Genomic DNA, 11,686 nt, shown 5'->3' with positions numbered 1-11,686 from the left:
CCCGGCTCGGACAGTCTCGGTCGTTGTGTCCTTGGGCAAGACACTTCACCCACCTAAAAGTGCTATATAAATGCAATCCATTATTGTTATTCTTTGACATGTCATCATAGCTGGGGTAGGCTCAAACCACCCAAAAATGCAGTAAAGCTTACTGGTTTTTCCAATAAGAAATTATTGAACCAACTCTCCAACATATCTGTCCATGGTTTCAAGATGAAGTGCAAACTTTTCTTTTACTGCTACAGAAAAGAGGCAAGTAAAGTGAAAAGTTTGAACTGGCATTCATGTTCACTAAGAAACTATAATTTGATCAGACTGGTCAGTCATAATGTCTCTGTGGACATCAGTATTCCTGCTAAATCCTGCTGGAGTGGCTGTAGCTCAGGTTGGTGATTCAATCCCTTGCTGCTCCAGTCTGTATGGCAAATATCCTTGCCAATTTGCTCCCTGATGCATCCATCAGGGTGTGAATATGTGCATAGAAAAAAGTGTTTGTGTGAATGCGTGAAAGAGTCATGCTGTGTAAAGTACTTTGAGTCCTAGAGTAGACTAACAACATCCATCCTGTTATTTACACTTACAAAGATGTTTGATTTTGTTCAAAAACTACAATTACCTTCCTGTGTTTCCCCCAGATGCTCCAAAGTCTCCCTCAGCGTGAGTAAATCTGTCTGGTAAACCCAGGAGAACATTTCAGTGACTCTGACCTGTGGCAGTGATGCTAACCCGGTCTGCTGATTCTGGAGAGCATGACTGTGTAGCTGAGAACAAATTTGTGCCGTCAACACCTAAACACGTTTCTATTGATGTGAAACATGAGAGAATCAGGTTGAGAGAAAAATGCTTCATGTTTACTTAATTAACACGTGAGGTGTCAAAATATATACAGAAACTTATTATATACACTCGAATCTCACCACATTCTTATCATATATACAATTATCATTGTATCTGTTATTTTTATTTGTGCTAACACATTATCTGAACTGCTTTTCTGCTCAATTGCACATTAAAAATATATTGTTATATATTTCATTCTTATTAGTTCATCTTGTCCATTCGTCTGTCCACAATTGATAAGAATCACTACTTCTCCTGGAATATTGATCAGATATAACCTATTGATTTTTGCTTTTTCATTCCATTTCTCTGGATTATTGCAATTATCTAATAATTGGAAAACAAATTATTGTTTTAGGTGTTTTTGTATTTACATTTCCTTTAATCCATAGGTTGTGTTTAAAGCTCTCTTTGTGCTCTGCAAATACATTACTGACATCATAATTCAAATTAATACAAAGAAACCAATTAATCAAACATAAAACTGAATCGAGTCACCCTTCTTTATGTTTTGTATTCTGAAGTGCAGATATTCATATAAGGAAGACCTTTACGGAGTTCCTTCTGTGATTACATTGAAGCAAAATGTTGTTAGTTTAGAATTAGCGAATATTACCTTTTTTTTCTTTGTCATGTAAAACCACAGTAAAGGGATTCATCTGTCATTTTGCTGAACTTTAGTGTAAATGTACATGTAAAACCTAACCAGCTGCCTCTGACTGTCACTGTCATTTTTTTACTGTCATTAAAGGAAAACAAATAAACAAAAATTTAGAGGACTTATATCCGAGTAATACTTGATTATCCAATCATCTCTGTGTTATCATATTGTCAGTGTGTGACTGTGGGTAAAAGCATATAAGTGAGCAGAATACAGTGATCTCCTCACGTCTTTGATGGGAGGGACAAAAGGACTGAGGTCAAGAAATAAAATGGGAAATATAAACAGATAAACAGAACTGAAATAAATGTTATAAATTACGCATTAAATAATAGCCTTATTTCAGTGAGTTAATGGTAATGTTGTTATGTTATTGAAAATGTTCTCACCTGCAGGTCTTCCAAATGCTGTGCAATCCAGCTGAAACACAACAAATATCTCATTCATGTGAGTCATTGTTGGAGTAGTTTGACTATTCAGTGCATGTGCCACTTTCTTGAAAAAATAACTTAATATCAGTGACAAAGTCAATGTTCCACATGTCCCACCACAGCTTGGGAGGATGGAAAGTATTTTAATAATGATCATTTGTGGGTTAGATGAGTCTGCCACGCTGCAGTTCACCAGATGTGCACAGACTTTAAACTGTTAGCAGTCGGACGTACCGCCCACGGGACATTGGATGGTTTAGGGGACTAATAGGACTGCTAAGGGGTTAAAATACAGTCACTGCAGCTCAAGGTTAGTCATGAGTGTGTATACTCAGATTATGTTATGCCCTTTTGCATCAAGTCTGCATCAGCTGTGTTCCCTTTGTTTGGTTATTTGTTGTTCAGTTTTGGTGACCTGTGTGTTTAGTTTTCAGTTTACTTTCCATGTCTGTTTTTATGGTATTAGGTTCAGCTTTGTTCCCCTCATGTTTACTCTTCCTGCATTACCTTGTGTATTTATTGATTTTGTTTCCCTTCGCCCTCTGTTGAGTTGTCCCACTAGCTCTGCTGTTCCAAATTTTTCCCCTGTGCTTCCTCGTGCCTTATGGATTTCTTGTTGCCTGTTTCTGGACTACCTGTACTTGTTCTTTTCTTGGAATAAACACTGAGGGTTAAAGTATGTTCAACCTTCATCTACCACATCCTGCATTCATTCACCATACCGCACACAGCACCTGATAATCATTTTAAAACACATCCTATTATTTATAATACAGTTGATTTAAAATTATTTCATCTCCATAAAAATACAAGAACAGACACATACAAGTAAAGTATTAATAGATTAACAAAAACAAAATAAAGGATGAAGATTTGATGCTTTGAATTAGAAATATAATAGGAGATGCTTCTTTCCCCTGCACCATACGTTCAGAAGTTCAGAACATCCTGTCTCAGTGACACTATTGAAATCCATGTTAATTTTTGGATAAAATTCTAGGCTTGCTTGTTATCGGCTCTTCTGAAAACATTAAGCTGATCCAAAACATTTCAAACTAGAGTACTACAGTTACTAGACCACCTATATTAGCATCTCATCTTTGGCTTCCTGTATTTCTTTCTTTCTTGGATTCAAAATTGTGATTCTATAAATTCTATATCCTGAATGATCAGACCCCATATCTTTTTAAAAGACCTCATAGCACCACATTATTCCAATATTGTATGTAAACATGGGCTCCTCTAGCAAACCAGTTCAAATTTAATAGTTAAGTCAAGAGAAAGGTTGATAAGTAAGTCATAATTTAGTTATAGTTCATCCTTAATTGTACCAAATGTGACTGGAGGGCCCAGTCAGACCAGCTGATTTTCAAAATAAAGGACCCGGTGCAGATTATACACCTTGACTATGAAACACTTCTGGTCTTCTTTAACTGAAAAAATAGTGCGGGGGTTGCAATATCTCGGACATGAGAATACACCACAGACCTGGTGCATTTCAGGGGTCGTGCTGTTGTTGCTCTAATCTGACACAGTGACCATGCCTCATTCATCCTCACTTTCCCTTCTCATGCATTTCTGTGGCTCTTTGCTTGCCTTTGTGTTTACTGTTATTTTGTTGTTTCTCTGTCTTCTTCTTTCCTCTCTTTAGAGTGTTTGCACACCTCTATTAATTAAATAATTTACATCAAAATTAAAAAAAAGTAAAATTTGAACAAATCCTAGGTGACTGCAAACTTTTATTAAAATAATAGCATCAGAAATTTTAAAAAGCCAGGTACCAGCAACTCCATCGATGAACTGCTGCTGTGACCATATTTTTTCATCTTGCCATTTCCCCCAATTAATAACAAAAACACCTTTGGTTAGTAGTGCCATTGTGGCCCTTTGTTCATCATTTTTATGAGCAGAGTTTACAGGTGTAGAAAGTGGTGGAACCTCAGAATCTCATCTCTGCCTTGTGTAGATATGTGTTACTGCTGGCTTCATCAGGTGGTGGCCTCCGGCTGATAAGCTGGAGGAGGTGTCTGGGGAGAAGGAGGCCTGGGTTTCTCTGCTGAGGCTGCTGACCCCACATGCCGACCTCAGATAACTAGAGGAAAATGGATGGATTTATCAGCTTTAGCACCTACACCTTTAGTGCTCCTCCACAGTTATCTTTCTTCTTCATAAACAGTATGATGCGAATCAAAAAATTAAAAATGGTGCTGACACTGTTGGAAAAAGGTGGGGGAACAGAGGGACCGGAGGCGTGTCTCAATGATTACATTCGACCTATGACACAAGGGGGTGGAGCACATGTGATTAAGCTAGCCATTAGATGCATGAGCACACCCCCATACTTCTTGTGCTACTTTTGGTATTAAAACACCACAAAATTAGTCCCTCAGGCTTTAATATAACACATTTAGTGGTTTTGAAAACAACAGCATTCAGTCCCAGATGTAATGGCTTCATCCTTATTCATGCTTCATGCTGAAAAAATCACATGAAAAAGAAGGAAGTGTGACAGTTTTACTTTTCGGTCTTGTGCTTCCCAACAGGGACATGATTTTTAAAGTCAACATCTTTTTCTATGGTAAGTAGAAGTTACTATTTTATATCTTTATTTTTATTGTGTTTTTGCAGACTGGAAAATACAATATTTAAACTCTTTGCTGATACAATTTTCTGTCACGCAGACAGAAGAGAGGAGCAGCCATGAGTGCAACTGCAGCAGCAAGGATTGAATTTGTATTTGTACTGCTTCTCACTGCATCGGGTACTGAATAACTAACTTTTACAATGAAGGAAGCTAAAAGAGTGACATTTGTTTTAAAGTTATAATATGATATTAAAAGTTATAGTGTGTTTATCATGACATTTCCACAGATTATTAAAATGTTCCCACCATCAGCATCTCAGGATGTTTTTATCTCGACATGTCTCTGTTGTGTATGACTGCATAAAAACTGCATTGCTGTTTGAAATAACTCTAAGTGGGTCTGATAGTAGTATATTTGAAGTATTTAGTTACGGTGTCTCTATACTAAAACAAAACAGGAACCAAACATCTTCACTTCAATTTCTTCAATTTCTATTCTCCTTTTGGTTTCTAGTAAAGCAGCTCTCAGAGATCTGCAAACGCAGCAGCACTTCTGTTCTGCATTTTATAAAGTTTACTATGAAACTTATCATCAGTCTCATTGCACAGTAAACTGTTTGAAACACGAGCATTTTAACACACTAACAATAATTAAGATGCACATTAAATCTGAATTTAGGTAAAAATTACAGATGCCTTTCTTAGTCAACACCTTTTCTTTGTTAGAATAGAACAGAATAAAATAGAATAGTCCTTTATTGTCATGGCAACTGTGCATGAATAAAATATAAATAGTAAGACAGCAGGGAGAAATAACAAACAATTATAAATATATACAAAACTACAGAAAAGCACACAGTTGTGTGTACATCAATATAAAACTTAATTATTAAAGTGTTGAACATAAATAATAACATGGCAGTCAAAGTGCATAATAAAATATTAAATTTCATATAGAGAAAGCTTTGTCTCAATGACTTGCATTTCATTTTAAAGACACTTCGTACAAACGTTTCCATTATTAATGTCACTGTGATTGTGTCTGTAGTGTCTGATGTGCTCTGTGTTACAGCGGTACTGGGTCAGAATGGTTGGTCAGTGACTTACACTTCCACTCACATCTGCGCCTTGAAAAAATCAACAGTGGACATAGGCTGCAGCTACAGTTACCCTTCTACAAGACACAATATGAATACTGCAGTTCAAAAAAGACTTTGGTTTATAAAAAACAAGGATGAACCGTTGGATTTGAAAACATACGCGCCGTACTCGCGCCGAGCGGAGTACCGCTTTCATGAGAACGACTGCACTCTGAGGATCACAGACCTGAGAGAGAGAGACTCTGCTGAGTACAAGTTCAGATTCGTAACAAATCAGTCTGATGGAAGTTATACTGGTTCACCTGGAGTCACTTTGACTGTCACAGGTAAGATTTTCATTGAAAATTCTACTGTTTTGTTTGGTGGTTTAGTTTAAAATGAGGATTATTTGTTTCTTCCTTACAAATCCAGACTTGCAGGTGAAGGTGAGAAGATTGTTAAGCCACACAGAGCTGCAGTGTCACAGCAGCTGTGATGTAATTGATCCTCCATCATATGTTTGGTACAAAAATGGACAGAAAATAGAGGAAGAAACATCTCTGCGAGTCTCTGTTGGAGGTGATGACAGCAGCTATTCCTGTGCTGTTAAAGGACATGAGGGTTATCGCTCTGCTGCAGTGTGTGAGTTTACTCCACAGTGTCACTATAAAAATCCTAAAATCATACAAAACATGTCAAGATTTAAAATAAAAAAAAGACCACCTTATGTTTAAAGCCCTCTTTTTAAACTTTCTCTTATCCTCCAGTTTCTCCAAAGCTTTACTATGTGTTAGTGAATCCTTCTGCTGAAGCAGAGGAAGGAACTTCAGTGTCTCTACACTGTGGCTTTAATGCTAACCCAGCAGCTAATTACAGCTGGTACAAGGGAAACATCCAAACACGTATCAGTGAAGGAACGGTCCTCGACTTTTCGTCTATCCAGCCCTCTGACTCTGGAGAATATTACTGCACAGCTGAGAATGAGCTGGGGAGGAGTGCATCTCAGTCCATCTTTATTAACGTGAAATGTGAGTAAATCAACTTTAATAACAGTTTTCTTGAACCCATTTACTTTATTCCATCTCTCCTGAGTTGTTTTTCTATCATCAAATATTAAACATTCAATCCATTGAAAGTGGATTGCTGTGTAAACCTACTGTACAACCCATTAATATTTCATCTGAATGATTCAGTTACTGAAGGGTTTCTGGTCAAATGTCTCTATGCTCTAAGCAACAAAACATTTACCATAAGAATAAAAAAAAAAGGAACCAGCTCATTTTGCTTTTTGCTCACATCGGTTTTCTTGTTTCTGTTTCCGGCATGATCTGTCATTAGTGACCTACGCAAAACACATAGAGGCAGCAATGTTTTCACTGCCAAACTGAGCATACACAAAACAAACTACAGAGCTTTTAGTCATAGTTATGCAACATACTGCATTCAATACAACACAAATCTTTGTGTGTTATAAGATTTCCCTTTAATTGCCATCACATTTGAAATCTCCAGTGGGATATAAAGAATATATCTGCATCACGGAAATCACATTTGTTGACCTGAAAGTTTTTGCATGAGGAACAGATTTAGATTCAAACACCGTGAAGTTGATTCATTCTCATATATCTTCTCCTTCAGATGCTCCAAAACCTGTTAATGTGTCAGTGACTCCCTCTGGTGAGATAGTGGAGGGCAATTCAGTAACTCTGACTTGTAGCAGTGATGCTAACCCAGCAGCTAAATACACCTGGTATAAGGGGAATAACAATAAACCTCAAAGTGTAGACACACAGCTTGTCTTCACCTCAATCCAGCGATCAGAGTCTGGACAGTATCGCTGCAGAGCTTACAACAGCGTGGGGGCGACATCTGACACCATCTCTATTCATGTGAAATGTGAGTGAAACTAATTTATACATCAGATGGTCCAGAAATCTCTCTCACTGAGAGCATTACTTCCTCATTATTTCCCTGAAATACTAACAAATTGAATCATTTTCTTTCTCTCAGATCCCCCAAAGTTTGTCTCAGTATCAGTGAGTCCTTCTAATGAAATCAGTGAGGGGAGCTCAGTAACTCTCACTTGTAGCAGTGATGCTGAACCAAGAGCTAACCACTTCTGGTACAAGGATGGTGATCAGACACCTCTCATTAATGAACGGCAGCTCTCCATCACCTCCATCCAGTCCTTTGATTCTGGAGAGTATGTCTGTGCAGCTGAGAACCACCTGGGGAGGACGACATCTGAATCCATCTTTATTGTTGTGATATGTAAGTTCCTTTATGCATAACCATCCAAATCTCCTCACTGAGCAGCTTGTTGAGCAGTCATGGAGTTGATTTAGTGAATAACTCAGTCTTTGCAGGAACTAATACTAACCTCTCTTTTTTTCTCCCTCAGATGCTCCAAAGTCTCTCTCTGTGTTGTTCAGTCCCTCTGGTGAAATCCAGGAGGGCAATTCAGTAAATCTGACCTGTAGCAGTGATGCTAACCCAGCAGCTAACTACACCTGGTACAAGGAGAATAGCCAAACACCTCTCGTTGTAGAACCACAGCTCTCCTTTATCTCCATACAGCCCACTGATTCTGGAGAATATTACTGCCAAGCTGTAAACAAAGTGAATACTTCCACGCCTAAATACATCTCTATCCATGTGGCATGTAAGTCAGACAGTGTTTAAAAGCAACATTCAGCTAGTTATTGTCAATATTTTATCTCATTATGAATTTGCCAATATTATCAGTTTGCAGCTCAAACTGCTTTATAATTAGAGTTCAGCAGCTGACCTAAATAAAGTAAATTTATTTTAATATAACATTTTAATAACATTTTAATATCATTATCATCACTGACTTCAATTTATGATCATACATTTGTCTGGGATGATTCTGTGTTGTGGCGAGGTAGCAGTTCAGTGACTAAGATAGTTTATGTTCTGTTCTGTTAGACACTGCAGGGAGGTTCTGGGTTCGCACTTTTGCCCAGCTTGGACCTTCCTGCAGCGTTTACATGTTTTCCCAGAGTACAATGACACACTTTTTGCGTTAACAGGCAATTCTAAATTGAAGGTATGGCTGCATGTGAGGGCTGTACAGCTGTACTCCCTCTCTGATGATGATGTTCTCTTACCCAGTTTGAATTTGGACCATCTCCAGTGGTTAGATAAGCGCTTAAGAATGGCAGATGATAGATGACATTACCCAATCAATGGTTTGCTTGATAGCTGTGTACAAGTCTCATACAGAGATTTGTATTATTGTATTATATCAAGGCAGCCCCCATTCATTTTTTTTATAGACACAAGCCACAACCTTAAATATTAAGCAACTTTAAACTAAATTATCATATTAGCTCTCTGTTTACACATAAAACAGCTTGAAAAACACTAGTGTACACTAGTGTAACCATTAGGTTCACAGATTTGTTTGATTTGATCAATAATCAATAATAAACCTTTGCAGAAACTAATAACATGCATATAATCTATGTTCTTTCTCTACCAGATGCTCCAAGGCCTCTCTCTATGTCAGTGAGTCCCTCTGGTGAGATGGTGGAGGGCAATTCAGTAACTCTGACTTGTAGCAGTGATGCTAACCCAGCAGCTAATTACACCTGGTATAAGACGAACAATCAAACCCCTCTCATTAAAGAACCACAGCTCATCTTCAGCTCCATCCAGTCCTCTGACTCTGGGGAATATTACTGTACAGCTGAGAACAAGCTGGGGGTCTCATCACCAACATACAACATCTCCATTAATGTGACATGTGAGTGAAACAGGCTTATTTCTGTGAAGGTTCTCAGTGATCCAGGTCATCGTAGTCTAAGGAGCTTGGAAAGAAAAGCATCTGGACTTCTTTAAGTTGCTTGAAGACGTTTCACCCCTCATCCAAGAGGCTTCTTCAATTCTAAGGTCAAAATGTTGGAGAGTCCCAGATTTAGAAAACAGGGTAGAAAACTTTCACTTGGTGCTTTAAATTATGTTAACATTTGCTTTACTTGGTCTTCCATCAGCTTTGTTGCTTACTCCACTACATGATCAAAAGGGAGTTTCTGTGTGAGCAACATATCACGGGAGTAAGCAATAAAATGATGTCAAATTACTGAATTCATTTTAAAAGTGATTCTATTTTAATGTAATTTTAGTTATTTTACAATATGAAAAAGTCAGATGGAATTGGTGATTTACAAACTGATAAATCAAGACAGGTAGACAAACAGGTAGCAAAATACAGCCTTCCAGGGAAGAAATTCTTAATAAAATAAAGCTTTTGTGACCACTTAGTGCAAAGGACGGAGTGTAACACTTTCTCGTAATTTTAATATTTTAATATTCATATTTTAAAATAATATATTTTAATATATGAGTAAAGTTCATAACAGCAGTTACTGAAGCAAGAGGCAACTTTGTACAGCTTACAAAAAAAATTAGAAAGACAAAGCGAAACAGAACTAATGACCTGAACAACATCAGCTTTCCTGTTTACTTAACAATCACAATCAGCTCCCAATATTATTGTCATGCATTGTGTGTGGAAAAAGTGGGTTGAAACTGTATTGTTAAAAGTACAGGTCCGCTCTGTGTTCTCCTCCAGATGCTCCAAAGCTTCCCTCTGTGTCAGTGAGTCCCTCTGCTGAGATAGTGGAGGGCAGTTCAGTCACTCTGACCTGTAGCAGTGATGCTAACCCAGCAGCTAATTACACCTGGTACAAGGAGGATGAAGAGTCACCTAAAACTTCTGGACAGAACTTTACCATCACTGACTTCAGACCTGAACACAGTGGGAGTTATTACTGTGTTGCACAGAACACCAGAGGGCATCATTACTCCACCTTACAGCTGACTGTTGTATCAAGTAAGTTAAATCTGATTTGTCTCATATCTGATCCTGTAGTTGTGTATTCTATTCATTTGGTTGAGTTTGGTTATGGTTCATTTTAGTTCAGGCTTAGTTATTAGGATTTAAAAGTGCCACCCTAATTCACTTGATCACTTTTTTAGGAGCATGGAAATTAACAGCTGTCATAGTCCCTGCTATTCTTCTGGGTCTTATACTCTTATACTCGGTCATCCTATGGATCATGTGAGTGGAACTTATGTGCCATTTATTGTATTGTCATTTCGCTAAGTTTGTAATTTCTTTAACACTTTCATTTAATCATTATCCCAACTAGAAAAAACAGATCCTCAAAGCAGCAGCAGCCTGAGCCTAGAGAGGAACTGGATACCAGTGAACAGGTGACAGGAAATATTACTTGCTTTAAAGTAAATGCTGCTGCTTCACTTTCTGTAAAAAGTTTCCGGAAGCTTTCTGGAAAACCTTGTGTGGAATAGCTTTTAAGTTCTAAGATGTAAAATAGAACTTATGGTAAAATAAGCTTAGATGACATCTGTAAACACATATCTGTCCGCTTCCAGAGTGCTTGGTTGTTAGTTTCCATTTTTCATTCCTTCCACTTTCCCACACTGTCAAGCTCATTGCTGACATCACAGGTCTAGTCAAAGTATCTCTCTGGTTGCTTTCTTCAAGCCAATTACCATCCACTCCACGTTTCTTAAAATCTCACTGCTAATCTGTCATTCTCCCTTGCAGACTCCTTCGTGCAACCCACCTCCGCCCCATCTCTGCCTCTCCCATGTTACTCAGAGCTCCAGTCAAGCCTGCATCTTCATCACCACCACCAGCCTCTAGACTCTGGAGGGTCCTGCCTAATTCCTGTCACCGCTGGGAATCTGTTCAGCCTTGACCGGCCATCAGAGTCCAGTCACCAGATTGCTTGAAGGAATTCAGTTCATGAATAAATAGTGTTCAGTTCATCCTAACCATCTCTCCTCATTGACATTCCATTCCCTTTCTCACATTCCAATATAACTCTACAAAGTGTGTCAGTCTTGCAACTAATAGACCGCAGACAAGAATAAAAAGCCAAACTCAACTGTCCTGCACAGTTGAGAAAAATATATATGTATATGTAAACACAATATTTTAACACAAATGTGACAATAATTAAACCTCACGGAGAGCACGTCAGGCTCAAACAGTAGTGAGCAAATTTAGAATGAAATCATATCAGAGCGTATATATATA

At 38.0% G+C, this 11,686-nt stretch overlaps 1 protein-coding gene across 2 annotated transcripts; it reads left to right on the top strand.

Moving 5' to 3' along the window:
- Positions 1-4,302: 4,302 nt before the first annotated feature.
- Positions 4,303-11,679, top strand: LOC102300910 (B-cell receptor CD22). Of its 2 annotated transcripts, none has more exons than XM_014330007.2 (13): positions 4,303-4,510; positions 4,614-4,693; positions 5,565-5,942; positions 6,028-6,237; positions 6,363-6,623; positions 7,234-7,491; positions 7,606-7,866; positions 7,997-8,257; positions 9,101-9,364; positions 10,193-10,453; positions 10,600-10,681; positions 10,773-10,836; positions 11,192-11,679. In XM_014330007.2, exons 2-13 carry the CDS (start codon positions 4,633-4,635, stop codon positions 11,288-11,290), a joined length of 2,460 nt encoding a protein of 819 aa, XP_014185493.1. In that variant the 5' UTR covers positions 4,303-4,510; positions 4,614-4,632; the 3' UTR covers positions 11,291-11,679. The 2 variants fall into 2 exon arrangements, with proteins under 2 accessions (XP_014185493.1, XP_005949523.1); XM_005949461.3 differs by having other exon boundaries at positions 4,305-4,510; positions 5,589-5,942.
- The last annotated feature ends 7 nt before the right edge of the window (positions 11,680-11,686 follow it).

This window comes from Haplochromis burtoni, unplaced genomic scaffold, assembly GCF_018398535.1.
Source record: "Haplochromis burtoni strain Fernald_Lab_line unplaced genomic scaffold, NCSU_Asbu1 Contig_647, whole genome shotgun sequence".
NCBI classification, from domain to species: domain Eukaryota; kingdom Metazoa; phylum Chordata; class Actinopteri; order Cichliformes; family Cichlidae; genus Haplochromis; species Haplochromis burtoni.
The sequence above is the reverse complement of the archived record's forward strand: the minus strand, read 5'-3'. Positions and strand labels throughout refer to the sequence as shown.